The sequence below is a fragment of the Puma concolor genome, chromosome D2 (assembly GCF_028749965.1).
Source record: "Puma concolor isolate L17-30 chromosome D2, mPumCon1.1.hap2, whole genome shotgun sequence".
In the NCBI taxonomy this organism is placed as follows: domain Eukaryota; kingdom Metazoa; phylum Chordata; class Mammalia; order Carnivora; family Felidae; genus Puma; species Puma concolor.
Window position 1 is genome coordinate 47,292,825 of NC_141677.1, and position 16,178 is coordinate 47,309,002.

The 16,178-nt window shown below is 53.0% G+C and overlaps 1 protein-coding gene and 1 long non-coding RNA gene across 11 annotated transcripts in view; one reads left to right on the forward strand and one right to left on the reverse strand.

The window, feature by feature from the left end:
* Window positions 1–3,300: 3,300 nt before the first annotated feature.
* Window positions 3,301–10,080, forward strand: LOC147576040 (uncharacterized). Its single transcript, XR_015241689.1, has 3 exons — window positions 3,301–3,764; window positions 4,926–9,311; window positions 9,799–10,080. It is a non-coding gene; the product is annotated as an uncharacterized LOC147576040 (long non-coding RNA).
* Window positions 7,419–16,178, reverse strand: part of ARHGAP22 (Rho GTPase activating protein 22) — a 176,583-nt gene continuing 167,823 nt past the window's right edge. For 8 of the 10 annotated variants that reach the window (XM_086680229.1, XM_086680232.1, XM_086680231.1 and 5 more), the window contains 4 exons: window positions 15,656–15,729; window positions 14,971–15,092; window positions 12,033–12,942; window positions 7,419–7,982 (listed from right to left, as the gene is read on the reverse strand). In XM_086680229.1, the coding sequence (XP_086536355.1) occupies window positions 7,754–7,982; window positions 12,033–12,942; window positions 14,971–15,092; window positions 15,656–15,729 (1,335 nt within the window). In that variant the 3' untranslated portion in view covers window positions 7,419–7,753. Of the gene's footprint in view, window positions 7,983–12,011; window positions 12,943–14,970; window positions 15,093–15,655; window positions 15,730–16,178 lie in introns of all 10 variants that reach the window. The other 2 variants (XM_086680233.1, XM_086680237.1) reach the window with 2 other exon arrangements.

The window sequence follows — 16,178 nt, forward strand, 5'->3', positions numbered from 1 at the left end:
TCTGAAAAGCTGGGGCTCAGAATTGAAACATTTGGAGGAATTGTCTTCATTTTAAAGGCAGTAGGAAGTTAACAGTTTGTGAGAAAGAGTAATGTGACCAGACCTTGGTTTTAGGAGGGACACTGGTAGTGGGAGCAAGCTGGTTAGACTGGAGGTGTGAAGAGTGGTGACTGGGAAGCCAAAGATACACAGCTGAGAGCTGAGGTCATTATTTGCACAATGAGAATGGAAGAGAAGACTCAGATTGCCATTAACTACACGAAATAGCTGAGATTAGCATTTGGGGCTGAGCCCTAGTGATTGGGCGGCACAGCAGGTGCTGTGCAGGGAAAACACGTCCAAGGTATTTTCCAGTTTGTACATCACAGATTGAAGAGTCCGGGACAGAACACACGTCAGGTATGGCATCAGCTTGCCACTTAAATGTTTCAGCGAGGGAGGAAAGGAATAATTTCTCCCTTACTGCCGGTCACCCCTCCAGTCTCTTCCATTGTGAGGTCTGTGTCATCTGCTTGCATGGCTCTTACACCAATTCCATTAGTGTCATTTTGTGGACAGAAGAAAAAGGGGATTCTTGTTGGGTGTAACATATGTAAGACTTAGCATTCCCTGGACAGGTGTGGGAGCATAGCTCTGATTAGTAAGGATTGAGTGAGTGGTGAAGCAGCAGTAAAGAGTGCTTTGGAAAAGTTGGCAGGAAATAAAAGAATCCTCACTGTCGAGAAAAAACAAAAGTAGACTGAGGGGTCAGCACAGATTAAAAGGGAGAAACTAAAAGCACGTGTGCCTTGACAGGGTCCTGGAGAGGGTGGGATCTATTGAATCCTATGGATCCAGGTTAGCCTGACCTCAAGATGGAGAGTTTCGGTAATCTTGGACAGGTCTTAATTTTGCTGAGCCTTGCGCTATATTACCTGAGCATGGGAGATAGTCTCTTATCGGGCTGCCATGATGATGGCAAGTTTTCTTATGAACTATTTAGTGTAGTTTTATAAAAATAGTCTGCAAGCAAATGCAATTGCAGACTTTAACGTTGGAAAGGAATAGAAATGGTGTGACGTGGAGAAATGTTAAAGAGCAAAGGAGGAATTTTGCATGGTCTCCCACGTTAGAACTTCTGTACCCTCTGACCTTCAAGTCATTTTTTCCAGCCTGAATAGTCCCACTCTGGTTGGTAAGAATAATTCCTCATTGGAGAGAAATGTCTCAAACTCAAGATTTGATTTTTTTTTTTTTTTTAAGAATTTGAACAGTTAAAACATTTTGGTTCTATTTCATACAACATTCTCACCATTCATTCCAAATGAACCTCCTCCCTGGCATATACCTTACATCTTTGTGCACATGCTTTGGTTGCTTACTCCTGCGTTTGCCTGTTTTAAATCCTCATTGCTTAAGATCCAGCTCAAACACTTCTCTGATGAGCCTTTGCTGCGATGACTTTTCCTTTCACAAACCCAGAGCGTACTCGCTAACTCCCATCATCTGCTCACTGTGTTCCACGGAGGTAAGACAGCAGCGTGGTGTGTGCCTCTTCACGTTGTTCTGTGAGTCTTCTCTTCTAGATGCTTCACTCTGGAACGCTTGGATAGAAGAAAGTGTCTTACACCTGCCTAGTTCGTGCCTGGGAGGTAGGCATTTGATAAATGTTGGGCTGGATAAGCTAATGACTAGGACCCATTATGTATACCCTTTCTGTCCTCTGAAATGCAATATTCATGGCCTTCCAACTGTGTCCTAAGGAAACTGTACAGCACTACGGGATTAGTAATGTGAGCATGGGCTCTGATACCAGATGTCTAAAGTAGAATCCTGGCTTCACGTTAGTTGCCTCACCTACAACAAGTTGACTCAACTCTCTGCGGCTCTGTTTCCTCAGAAGAGGTTAGAGGGAGAAGGTGATTCTCATACAGAATTAGAACCATGAGGGAGATAGTTTTCTTAGGAGCTTCCCAAGATGGTTCTGACCTGCCCCCCTCCATCCGTGATCAGCTGCCTTAGAGACCTAAATAAATACCCAACTCTCCACCGAGAGCAGTGACAGATGGGGTACAGGGTGCGTCAGGAATGAGGCATGCCAAGCCCCAGGTGGTTACTGTGAGAGAAGGGAACCAGAAAGATACCAGGCACTGCTCAGGGAAGACAGGGATGAGGAAGTGGAGGAAGGGCAGATGGTACAAAGTGACTGTCATGCCCCCACCCTTCCTAAACATGGTGTTCTACTGCCTGCGACGTTTTATGTGCACAAAGGCTTTTGTGTTCAAGTAAGTTAGGGGGCTGCTCCTTAACTGTGAGCGTGTTCATCATTTTTCAGGACTTGCTTATAGACCTCAGTATGCGTTTCCACAAACCTATCCACAACTGTCTGTGTGCTCTGTCTCCCTAACTTCTTGGAAGCCAACCCTTCCACTGCCTTTCATCTTTTTCCGGACTTCTCTCCTCATTACTGCCCTCGTTTCATTACCAGCCTCTCCCCTTCTACTGAACCATTCTTAGCAGCATACAAACATGCTCTAGTAATTTCCATGTTTAAAAAAAAGCTCTCTCTTACCCCCTTCCACCTTGCAACCCTATTTATTTCTCTGCTCCCATTCACGTCAGGACTTCTGTAAAGATTGGCCTGGGCGTGATGTTTTTCTTCCCTTCCCTTCTCATTCAGTCTCCAGACCATTCCTGTCTAGTTTCTGGCCTGTCACTCTAGTGCACTTGGTCTGGAGCACAGTTCCTGCACTAGCTTCCCTGCAGCCACTCCCTGTCACTGCCACCAAATTTATCCACCCTCCACCAGTGGCCACGAGAACCTTGCTGAAATACAAGCCAATCCATGTCCATTGATTCAAAGCCCTCAAATGCTTTTCTATGTCCCTTAAAGTACCTTTACCTTGGGTGACCGGGCCCTACAGTGTCTGGCCTTGCCTGGCTCTTACCCTGGCACCCACCATGCCAACAGTGGCATTGGCACTCGTGCAAACGTCTACAGCTCTTTCCTTCTGCCTGTAGCTCTCTGGTTGCATGGCTGCCCTGTCCGTCCTTCAGTCTTTAGTTCAAATTTACCTCCTCAGAGGGGCGCCTGGGTGGCGCAGTCGGTTAAGCGTCCGACTTCAGCCAGGTCACGATCTCGCGGTCCGTGAGTTCGAGCCCCACGTCGGGCTCTGGGCTGATGGCTCAGAGCCTGGAGCCTGTTTCCGATTCTGTGTCTCCCTCTCTCTCTGCCCCTCCCCCGTTCATGCTCTGTCTCTCTCTGTCCCAAAAATAAAAATAAACGTTGAAAAAAAAAATTAAAAAAAAAAAAAAATTTACCTCCTCAGAGAGGACTTCCTGACCAACTTGTCTAAAACAGGTCCCTGGGATCACCTTTTTCAGAGCACTTATTACAACCTGAATGTCTTGTTTATGTGTGCTTCTGTTTAACACACCACACACACACACACACACACACAATTCACCTGAGTAAATTTAAATCTTAATGGCTTTATTCAGTGATTCATGAATTGGGCAGTATCCTAAATCTAGCAGACAGATAGGAGCTCTGAGGAGCTGTACAAAATGAAAAATTTTTATAAGCAGAAGGGAGCAGGAAATTATACTAGGAAATTATACTAGTGTACTAGTATAGTGCTCTATACTAAGAGCAGGTTGGTTATTGTAAACTTACTTTCCTGCAGAGGATGGCTGGAGTCCATCAGGCAGATGACCTACCTAGTACTGACCAGGTGATTACCGATGGACTGACTTAAGATTCCATCTCTGGGAGAATCCAAACTGTAAGTAAGTCTTGGTTCAGTGATGCGTGGATTAGTATAAGTGACTCCATTTGGGACCTACTGTCTTTTGGGACCTAACCTTTCTTTACGGTCTACCTTGCCCCACTAGAAAATCTATGAAAGCCATGACCTAGGTTTTGTTCCCTCTAGGCCCACGCAAATGAAATGCCTGTGGATCTCTACAGTGGACATAATATACTGTGGAGCAGTCCTCTCCTAAAGCGTAAAGGCTAACCTCATATCCCACCCTCCATGACCAGATCCTCGCCACCTTCTCTAGCCCTCCATCCTCCCCACAGCACCCCCACACCCCCGCTCTGTTTCACATACACCCCTTTTGCTCTAGCAAAAGCATACACATCAGCATACAAAACAGGAAGTGCCTTCCCTCACCTCGGCCCTCCATTGGATTTAGAGGTCTCTTCCAGCATTCATTTTGCATCCTGTGCACAAACCTCATCAAAACATGATTGGGGGGATGTTATAAAGCTATCGAGCCAGCATCTTTTGAACTTGGACGACTCATTAAGAATACAGGCCCTTAATTAAGACTCCCTGGAACAGAAGCCTGACTCCTTCCCTGACTCGTGTACGGTCGTGGGCCAGGTCCTGAACAAGTACTCTGTGCTTCCCAAGTCCTCGACTGTAAAGTGCAGAGAGTAAGGTCCCCTAATGACATGTGAGGCTCTTAGACCTGCCGACACAGCAAGGGCTCTGAGGTCACCCTCATTGTGGGCACGGGGGAGCACAGACCCACAGAGCTTCACTTCCCCGAGGTCCTCCGGCGGCATGGGCCCAAGCTCTTTGTGCGAACAAGCTTTCTGTGGCCGACTCTCTCCTGTCTTACCAACCACAACACAATCCTGGCACCTCACTGGTCCACCTGTCACAGGGCTTGGGGAGCACGGAAGTAGTAGCAACGTGGCTGGTAGGAAGGGTGGCAATTTCTGACAAAGGTGGTGGCGTTTGGCGAATGCATGGGCATGAGACGTAGCAGCACTGTCCTATCAACTCAGCTATGAGCTCGTATACATGACAAACTGTCCCTTCCTGACATGTAGGATATAGGGAGAACTCGCCAGGAGGCCGGGGCCCTGCACCTAAAGGAGGGGGAGTCAGCGAGGCATGTTATTGTTACTGACTCCATTTTTTTGCACACAGGCCTGGGAACATGGTTACATGGATTCCATCCAAAGCCCTTTTACAGTGTGGAGTACGTACGTAGTGGGAGTGGTCGTGCCCAGTCTGTCTTTCAACACCCAGGTAAAACAAGGAATGCCTCTCTCACCCTAAAAATTCTATTCTTTTAAAAAGGACACTTGTCAGTCTTTATTAAGCCAATTCCTTTTTTGTTTTTTAATATGAGACTTAGAATTTCTGCTTTTTAAAGTCAGACACAAATTTATAACACTTTTGAAGCATTCTGAGAGCAGAATCCTAGAATTTTGCCGATTTTCCACTATTGCCTGGTTGATTTATCCATAATTTAACCGTTTTGTTAGCAACTTGCCTTTATTCTTTCTAAATAATTTAAAAAATCAAAGGTTTTCAAAACATTAATGTTCTATCTTTTCGCATTCATAGTTTATCGGTTTGCTTAATATTAAATGATGTCATTACAATAATAGGTACAATTTGAATCCACATTTAAGAATAGGTTCTGTAAATGTAACTCATTTGGGGAGAACCTAAGTGGACAGGGACAGGGTACTAGAGGCTAAAGCCCCTCACAGCCTTGGTGCTTGGCCTACTTTACAGGCAGAAGTCCCTGTGTTTTACAGACACAATGAGGAGTGCTGGCTCAACGGAAATGGGAGGGCAGAACTACTGAGTTGCCAACTAATTCTCAGAGAAAAATTGCACCTGCAGATCCTAGTTTTGCCAGCAGGTGGCAGATGGGGTTCATGAGCTGTTTTTGGCCAGGACACTTGGCCGGAAGCTGAGCCTTTGCCAGTAGGAATGGTTAAGAGAAGACAGACAACCTCCCTTTTCATCATGTGAAGCCCTTTTTTGTCTTTCCTGCTCCTTTGATAGCCTGGTGGTGTTTTTCTCTTCAAGTCAAAGTTGGCAGAATTCCAGGAACTGTGGCGAGGGAACCCAGAACCCTAAGAATACACTGGTGTTCTCACCTATCTTCTTCTTAGCTTCAGTTTCCCGAGCATGGGGCCAATTCCTATCTTGTTGAGGAATCAATCACTTCAGTTTCTTTTTTCTCCTTGAATAGGGAGGAGAGCAATATTTTACCTTCTTGGGAAGCTGGTCACCCGATCATCTGCTGTAGATTGCCTGAAAGTAGATACGGATGTTGCTATCCACTGACTGCCCCCTCCCCCCTGCCCTCCTCAGAGTTCCTCAAGAGAACTTTTTTAAAAGTTTATTTATGTATTTATGTCTCTGGAGAGACAGAGACAGTGTGAGTGCCAGTGGGGCAGAGAGAGAGGGAGACAGAGAATCCCAAGCAGGCTCCACATGGTCAGTGCAGAGCCTGACGCGGGGCTCAAACCCAGGAAACCACGAGATCATGACCTGAGCCAAAACCAAGAGTCAGATGCTTGACTGAGCCACCCAGGCGTCCCGTCCCCCCAAGAGAACTCGTTGACTACCGATGCTGCTGAGTGCCCTTGGCAGGCACCTGGCTTCCTGGCTGGTGAGGCCCTGGGCAGCCCAGCAGGCCTGTGGTCAACCTGCCTCACCACGGTAGGAATTACCAGCTAACTTGGGCCTGTGGGCTTGCATCTCATGGTATGAAGTGAGCTCTTCTTGGGAACACCAAGACCCTGGCATTTAGAGCCTCCGTGCAATAGTTTATACCTGACTCTAGGTAGATGGGTGGTTGGCCCTGAGAGACTTTTCCAGAGATAGGGGTCATAAATTGGGGCACTCTGGTGTGTAGGGTGGCAAGAGGCAATATGTAAGGACACTGCACAGGAGCCAGCGGAGGGTCACTGACATTGCTAGCCCCCAGAGGCCAGTCCTCTCCTCCCTAAGCCCCATCTCCAGGAGCTCTGGCCCAGGCCTACACCACGTGTGGTGGTGGCCAGGGAAAAGTTTTCTGGAGGGATCTGCCCTAATGGAGACTTAAAGTCTGAGGATGAGCTGGAGGAGGGTGAATGGGCAGGGGAGAGGAATTAGCACTAGCTAGAGGGGAGTCTGAAGGGAAATGGGACATAGACTGAGGCTGTGGAGGACAGAGAGGACAGAGGATGGGCACTTCCCATCACCGTGTCACCTTCAGACACATGCCTTGTTCCCCTGCACGGGCCTGGGGCGGAAGTGAGGTGTATATCGCCCACGCTGAGCTCGGACTCCTGGACCCTGGCCCTGGAGCAGAGCCGGGGCCAAGCAAAGGCAAGTAGGTTACGATGGAAGGCCAGAGAGGAATTCTAGGCCAGATGCCAGCTGCAGAGGCCCAGGTGACTCAGAGGCAGAAGGCCTGAGAAAAACTGTCCTGCTCTGGGCACGGGGAGGATGCAGCAAAACACAGATTTGCGTAAGAACAGCTTCCGTGACTGTGACAGCACCGGGTGTTCCTCAGGGAGCTTCACATCCCACTTCCGAAGCCCGTGGGAAACCCTGGGGACCTCCAACGAGCAACTTGGTAACCCCAACCCCCAATTTTGCATGACCATAAAGAAGGAGTCAGGCATCCAGACGTCATGCTAGGACAGCAGATTTAATAAAGAATGCAAAATGTTCCCTGTGGGCTGCTCAGACCCCAGGTGCCATCTGTTTCGGTGGGTCACGGGGCTGCCGTCTCTGACACCTGCCAGGCCCCGCACCGTCGGAGCAGCATCCAGATCCCACGTGGGGCTTGGGCTCCCGACAGTCCCCCTGGGGGTGTCAGCACTCCTCCCTCCAGCTGGCTCTGGAGCTCCTGGCACCACGGAGGCCCAGGTCCAAGCTGCAGGGCCTCGTGGCTCCTCACGAGGCCGGCGGCCGTCTCTGCTCAGGGGCAAGCACTGCTGCAGAAGGGAGCTCTTCCCCCTCCCTCACTTGGGGGCCTTGTCCCCTTTTGCCCCAACAGTCAGGCTTCCCAGGGTTGAGAAGAACTCCTCCATTTCCTTCTGCAGCAGCTGGTTCCTCTTCTCCGCATCTTCCCGGGCCCGCTCCGAGTTCCTCAGCTTTATTTCCAGCATCGTGTACTTTTTCTTTTCCTGGTCCAGTTCTTCTTCCAGCTGCGACATTCGCTTCCTCAGAGTGGCACTACCTTCTTCGAGTCTTTAAAATCAAGAAGAAAGACACTGTTTTAGACTGATGGCTGGGTGTCAGTGAACACGTGCCTGCGTGCACTCCTTCCGAAGGAGCCGGTCAGGCGGCCCAGGGACGGGAAGATGCATGCGGGCTCAGAGCTGGCTCTGCAGCAGGCCCCACAGGCCTCGGCAGTTCCTCCCAGGACCCTGGTACTTCACCCCCCCGGGGGACCTCCCCTACGCCTGTGACCCAGAAAGGCCAGCGTGAGCATTTGGCCCTTTGGCACTCTGAGGCTGGGAGCCCGAGTCCTTGCTAAAATACAAAATCCACTTGCCCTCCAGCCCAGCCAACTGTCCGCTGAGGAATGGACTGCTGGCTGGCAGAAGGCAGGACTGGTCCCCAGATGGAGACGGAAGTAGGAAACTGGCCCCTCGCCTTTGCTCTTCTGGGAGCCGCCTTGGACCCCAGCCTCCCTCCAACTGCCCCACCTCCCATGCCCCCCCCCCCCCCCAGACCCCAGCCAGACATGGCGACTCACTGAAAACCCCATTTGGGTTGTGCCCTCCATTCCTACTTGTCCTTCACTCCCCAGCTCGAATGCCTCACCCTCAGCGATAAGTCTCTGGATCCTCCCCAGGAGGCCACATCAGCGTTCCTTGATGCCGTGGCAGACATGCTTCTGTGGATGTTGACACCACACAGAACAGAGGTCGGCACATCCATCTTTTCAGCCAGATGACTACTTCCCGTAAGGCCTGTGGGGCATGCTAAGCCCAGCCCCTGAGAACCAAAACACTGGAGTTTGAGCCCCAGCCTGGCTGCTTATGAGGCATGTGACTGTGGGCAGAACACAAACTACCGGGTCCTGGTGTCTTTTCTGAAAAACTGTCAGGGACAACCCTTCCTCCAGGAGCTACAGCTACAATGAACACAGAAGGCCACGAGTACACAGCGCAACACCTGTGACATGGAGTAATGGGAGTAAGAATCCATTCCCACCGCATCCAGGCCCAGGCCTCCACCCTCAATCAACGAACACAAAGCATGAAGAAGGCAGGAAACCTCCCTGCAGCCCAGCCCCCCATCTGGGGAGCACAGGACACACTATGAGAAGAATCCCCATGGCAGGTGGCAGCAGGCACCCCCCCAGACTCCTCACTGCTTCTCCTCTGGCTCCAGCCCCCTCTTGGCTGGCTCCTCCTCCCCGATCTGGTGCTCTCAAGCTTGGGCCTGGGCCTCCTGTTTCCTCTCTATGTGGCTCATCGTGTGACCTCATCCAGTCTCCAGACCCGAGGCTGCATCTACATGCTGACGACCTCTCAGCCTCTGTGTGCCTCGACTCCACTCAGAAACTTGGTAAGCACCGCACCTCAGCGGGTCCACAGTTGGCTCCTGACCCTTCTTCTCCAAACCACTTCTGTGGCCCTGGTGTCCCACACACTGAACAGCCCCCTTCCATTTACTACACCATGACAAAAATGTCCCCTAAGTCCGTTCTTTCACCCCCACATCTGACCAATTAGCAAGCCTTCCAAACACGTTCAGAATCTGGTGCTTTTCTCCACCTCAACTGCTGCCCGTCAGGTCCATGACATGCACACGTCTGGCCTGGAGCCCCACGCTCTGCCCTCCACCCCCCTTTCTCCCACTCCACTTGCCTGACCCTTTCCTCCACCTACCTCTCCCCACTGCAACCCCTGGCCTTCCCTCTGTCCCAGCACAGCCTTCCAGCCCTCTCTTCCCATGCTCCCCTGCCCTCCACCCTGCTAGTTCTCCTCCTTTATCTGACCTTCTAACATACCATAGATTTAAAAAAAATTTTTTTTATGTTTGTTTATTTTAGAGAGAGAGCCAGAGACAGAGCACGAGTGGAGGAGGGGCAGAGCGAGAGGGAGACACAGAATCTGAAGCAGGCTCCAGGCTCTGAGCTGTCAGCACAGAACCCGACACGGGACTCGAACTCACGAACCGCGAGATCATGACCTGAGCCAAAGTCGGATGTGTAACTGAGCCAGCCAGGTGCCCCTCACATACCATAGATATTTAAAAAATCTATCTCGTTCATGGTCGCTCCCCCTCACCCCCAATACACACACAGCACCAAATAAAAATAAGGACAGAGGTTTTGATCGGTTTTGGTCTTGGCTCTGTCCCCAACATCTAGTACAGTGTCTGCACATCACAGCCACTCAATGAATTCTCTTTTGGGAATGTAAGAATTGGTACAGGGGAGGGGTTCTGAGTCCTGGAAAGCAGGGCTGAAAGCTGGTTTCCCCCAACTCCCCAGACCAGACCCAGTGCAGACTCCATATGTAAAGACCTGCTGGCTGGGGCTCTATTCTCTCCTGTGCTCAGAGAGATCCTCCTCTCCCTAGACCACCCCTCGGCCCAGGACGACAGCACAAACCACTCTGCTGGCGAGAGTACTACAAGTGCTGCCGCTGCTGCCCCCTTGCTTCTGAGAGCCTCCCACCCACCAAGCAGGAGGAAGCGTGAGCAGTGAAAGCTTCCTGAGCACTCTGGCTGCACCGGGCCCTGTGCTGAGGACTCCCATCCGCTGGCACTTAATCCTCATGCCAAAGGGGTGACATCATCAAGCCCAGAGAGCCTGCCAGACAGACATTCAGCCAATACACACCGGGGTCAGATAGCCCACCTGGGATGCTCGGCCAATACCCAGCGGGCAGGGGCCCAACCCCAGGCAGTCTCACCCAGAGCCCTCCACGAAGCACAGCACTGTCCCCCTGAGAAACCTAAGCTTCTGAGAAGGTAAAAGAACTAGAAGCTCAAGCTGGCTCCACAAACAGCTGAGGAAGTGAAAAGTGGACTCTGACGCCCTCTGAGGCTGTCCTCACACTTGCCATGTATTCTGTAGTTTTTGTCTGCGAGCTCATCTTCAGCTGTAATCCTCCTCCTCTGTATCTGCGGGGCGTTCCATTGTTACCTCTGCCTGGTAAGTCCCAGCCCAGCGCTCCCGTGTGTGGGGTATCTCCCCCTGCCCCCGTTGTATACCTCACAGTTCTACTCCTGTTGTGTCCTTTCTCCTCCTGGCTCAGCCCAATCCTATTGGTCCTTCAACTCCTAGCTCACACGTCGCCCGCTATGACCCTCCCTGACCTCCTGCAGAACAGAAGGGCCGACGCTGCCATTGAAGCTCCCTGTAGAAATCCCAGGCTCAGAGTCAGAAGCAGGAGTCCCTTCCACCCCCCACTGTCTCTGATGGAGAAAGGAAGACCTCAGAACACACAGACACCTGCTAGTGGGTGGGACCTGATTTACAGGTCAGACATCTGGGGCAAGGGGCTAGGGAGCCAGAGAGGCTGGGAGAAGCACTGCATGCTGTCAGTGCAAGACTCTGCTCCTGACCTTGGGTAGAGAACCTGGCGCCTCAGAGCTGGGAAACCCCCTCCTCACAGGGGAGGGGGAAGGATCACACCAGGACCATCAGTGAACAAACCTGCAGGGCTCAGAATGGGGCACAAGGCATCCTCCTGTGACCAGGGCAGGTAGGAGGGCACCGCTTAGCACAGCCAGCTCCCTCCTCATAGAAAATTGGATTACAGTCCCAGAAGGCGTTTCCATATCGGGCCGGACCAGGTCAGCCAGCCAGGCTAGCTGGCCCAGGGCCAGCATCGCACGTGGGCGCTTCCTTGGGTCCTTGCACACTTCAGGGGGCCCACCTCCTCCCTGAGGGCCACGGAGGGACCCCCATGCTGAGCCCCTCCATTAAAGGTGCTCTGAGCAGCTAAGGCTGAGCTTCTGACTCACTCGCTCATCCAGCAGCATTTATGGAGCTCTGACTGCATGCCAGGCCCCAGAGCTCCTGAGCTTTCCCAGACATAGGACCCCACCCCTCCATTCCCAACCCCGTCCTGGGGGCATCTCCCAGCAAGGTGGCTCCCAGGGGCTGGCTACTCTGAGCCCTGCCTCCTGGTGGCTTGCTCTCAGTGCCAGAGGCCATGACCAGAGGCCGACTGCCCAGGGCCTGTGCCCCGTGGGCTGCTGGCCGCAAGGGCTCCACCGGGCCCCCGGGGGGGGGGGCGGCCTCACACTCACCCAGCGGCTGCAGCCCTTTACCTTTTCATACTCATCTCGTACTCAGTCCTCTGCCGGCACAGCTCCGCCCTGAGCTCTGTGACCAGGCCCTGGAGAGCCTCGGAGCAGCGGGCATAGTCCTGGCTGGGGCTGCCTGGGTCACTGGGCTCGCTGCTGCTGATGCAGGTGCCCACCTCGTCCGGGCCGCGGCCCAGGTCCGGGGATCTGCGGTCCTCGCTGCTGCTGGGGAAAGGGGAGGGTTCGAGGCCCCCCTCGGTGGGCAGGGAGCTGCAGGCAGACGAGTCGCTGGCCCGGCAGGCTGTGCAGCTGCTGAGCGAGCCCCCCGCTGACGCCTCGCAGGAGGAGGCCCCCGACCACGCCGTGCTGGCCACACTGGGAGTGCTGGGAAAGAGGCCGCTGGGCGGGGGCACGTTGTCGTAGGTAGAGAGTCTCTGCGCAGAGCCAGAGTCCTTGAGCCGTTCTCCTGAGGAGGCCCGGCGGTGACCGCGCAGGGAGGACAGCCCGTTCATGAGCCAGTTCCCTCCGGAGGAGATGATGGGCACCTCCAGGGAGGAGCTGCCCACCTTCGGGCTCCCTGACCGGGCCCCCGGCTGCCAGAAGGAAGATTTCCAGTTGGGCAGAGTCTGCACCTTCTTCCCGGGGCTGGCGGCAGTGGTGGGGCTGCCTCGGCCACCCGGACCCACGGGGGAGGTTCTAGACAGCGCCGCCACAGTGGCCCCGTCCAGAGAAGAGGTCCTGTGTGATGGCAGGCCGGGGGTGCCGGGGCTGCCGGGCTCTGGCTGGCCGTCCCTTGGGACCTCCTCGGAGCCCCACCCCACTGTGCACGGTGGGCCCCCCCGTGGGGAGGCCGGCCCCTCCTCGGCCCTCGAGGTGAAGAGTTGGCTGTGTTTGCGGATCAGGACGGTCATCAGGTGCTGGACCAGGGACGTGCCTGCCAGGAAGAGGGAGTGAGAAAGCCTGGCCATGGATGTCTCCAGTCCAGGGTCTCTAGACCAGACCTGACGCAGGGTATCTGCAGTCCAGAACCAGGCTGCTCCTCCAGAGAGCTCAGCAAGGCCTGCCATCTGCCTCCCCGAAGGAAAGGACAGCCACCAAACCCTCCAAATCCAGCACGAGCAGAAGGACCCACCCACGAATCCCCTTCCTTGGACACAGAGGGGCACCGTGCCTCCAGCCCACTCCAGCCCGCGGCGTGCGGGGAAGAAGCAGGCACGATGCCTACTGAGGCTGCAGGGCGAGCCAGTGGCAGGCAGACCCTAGAAATCACGTCCTAGACATCACAGCCTTCTAGGTTGTCCCAGGTCACTCCCCTGGACTGCTGATGATGGCTGTGCCTGACTGTCCACATTCTGGGGGGCTCTGGGACAGGGACAGAAATGTCTTACAGGTGCATGTGGGCACACATACAGTCCCACATGCTGACGGTCGTAACACACAATTCCACATATACACATATAAACGTATGCAGCCCCCAACACACACAATACCCCCCTCACGCACACGTACACACAATCACGCACACAATACCTCTTCTCCAGGCCACAGCCCCTAAGATGCAGCCTGGGGAGCCTGTATTCCTGAGCCTGGGGGTTGGGGAGAAAGCGACAAAATGGGGGCAGTACAATGGGACCGTGGTACCTATCCGCTTGCCTTGGTCCCTGCTGTTAACCTCCACCAAACAAAGACCAGAGACTGGGAAGGTTTCCAGGTGATAAGGAAGGAGGGGTCCTTGGGTGGACACTCCCACTAGAGGCAACTAAGAATCCTGGAAAAAATCAAGGAACTCTTAGGCCAGAAAACTGGGTGAGGCAGGAACTCTGGGTTTGCTGTCGGGCATCTGTTCAACCTGGCAGGCCGAGAAACTGGGGGCCTGGGGTGAGAGACCAAGCCAGGCAGGCCAAGGGGGGATCTGAGCAAGAGTGCCACCCCAAGAGTCACAACCTTGGCTTGGGGGGACAGAGAGCTCCAGACAGGTCTGCTCAGCAAGGAATAGCAACTTTGCCCTCAGCTTGCCAGGGGCCAGCGGTGGCAGCCCCAGCAGGCTTTGTCCTGTGTGAGACCTGGCCAGCCTCTTCACACCTTAGCTGGGACTGGCTGTGGGTCTCCTATCTGCGAGGACTCCCACACTAACCCCTCTGAGACAGTCTTCCACGGGGCCTCTGAGCCTGGGCTCTGTTTCTGGGTCAGCCTGTACCTGTGCCCTTTGGTAAATCTAGCTGACAGAGAGTCACCTTGCCCCTCCTGACCTCAGTTTACTCATGTGTAAAATGGGTGCCATAACCACACATGAGCTGCTTGTAAAGATTAAAATGAAGTGATACGAGTAAGGCACTTAGTAGAGGCCCTTGCATATTGAAAGCAATGGCTACTGCTAGTTTTCATATTATTATATAATATTAATATACAATATAATATATATTATATATTTATATATAAATATTTATATATAAACATATAATGTAATATATAATATATAATGTAATATAATAATATATAATGTAATATATATATAATTAAGATAATATAATATATATAATATATAACTTTTATATATAATATATATAATTTATAAATATAAGTAATAAATATATAAATATATAATATTGATATAATATATATATAATATCCTGACATCCAGGAGCCTGTGACAACTACTTAATAAAAAATTACTTAAGGAAAGCAAAAACATCTGTGTGTATTCAAGGGCAAGGGCACTGACCTCTTCCATCCCTTCCCCACCCCCCCAGGCCCTCCTGTCATTCTCCATTGCACTCAGTGACCCCATCCGCAGGGCAAAGTTCCTTTTCCTTTTATAGCTGGATCCCATGGGGTCAGAGGTCAGAGGGAGGTGAGGTGTTCTAGAGGCTCCTTCCAGTTCCCCAGGAATGGAGCCCCCTTCCACTGGCCTGGCCCTAGGCCGGGTAGCACCCAGCACCGCCATGCATGCCTCCACCGTTACCTTCCATGATGGTTACCGGGTCTTCCAGCTGTGGCCGGAGTATGTTAGGTCCAAAAACGGTTGCCAGGTTCTGGACACTCATCTTGTTAACATTTGAGTGGGACTGAACTTCATCCAGAAACCTGTACAGTAAGGAAGAGGCAGGTGGCAGAAAAGCAAAACCTGATGCCAGATCTGCTGGGAGCTGCCCGGCCCCCAAGCCCAGCCATGTCCACGAGTGTCCACAGCTGCTGGGCATGGCCAGCTGCCCCTGCCAAGCTCAGAAGGGGGCAGAGCTTCCCTCTCTCAGGGATCTGGGAGGGCCATCAGAAGCAGGGACCAGAGGGACGACTCTCCCACCTGGAGTGGGGGGGCAGATGCCCAAGAAGGCCCAGACCCCTCAGGCATGGGGCTAAGTGAAGGCTACCTTGCACGCCCTCTCCAGGCACCTGGGCCCCGGTTGTGCTCAGGAGGCAGACCCCTGGGGGAGGGGATGGCAAGAGGCACCCAGAGAAGGGTGAAGGGACAGAGGTGCATCCCCTCACTGGGGAGACTATACCACCACCTGCTCCCACAGGGACTGTAAGCTCCGTGAGTGCAGGGGCTATGTTTCTCTACCCCTCACTGCCTCCATCAGCACCTGGGTGGGAGAATGACCCAGCCCCCTCTGTGCAGGGCACTGAAGCCCCTGCCCCTGGTCACTTACTTGCAGATATATCTGAGCAGGTTGTAATTGGCCAGGGGAAGGCTGCTCACTTGTTTAGCCAACTCCAGAGTCCCCTTGGGATTGAAAGAGAAAAACAACACTTCAAAGGCCAGCACTGAGACCCCAGGCCCTTCTCCTGCTCAAGGGAGGGAGGGCTGGGGAAAGAGGAGGAGGGTGGGCTGGGAATGGGGGCAGAAATCAGAGTCCAGACCTCCAGCCAAGGCCCATGCAGCCGAGCCCCAGGTGACCAGAAGGCACTCCCCCCTCCATCTCCCTCGGAGGAGCAGTGAGGCCAGGCTTGTGACCTCTTGGGGAAGCAGATTTACTTTTGGGGAATTGATGTGAAGGGTAATGCCTCTGCAGGGCCAAAGAGAAACGTTAGGGCCGGGGCTCAGTACACCTACGGAGGTACAAATATTTGCCAGATAAAGACCCCTCATCTCCCTCAGGGCCAGAGGGTGAGCAAATAAAGTCCTGCCCCAGCCAAAGCAGGCTTAGGGCTTAGACACCTGCGGGAGAGGCT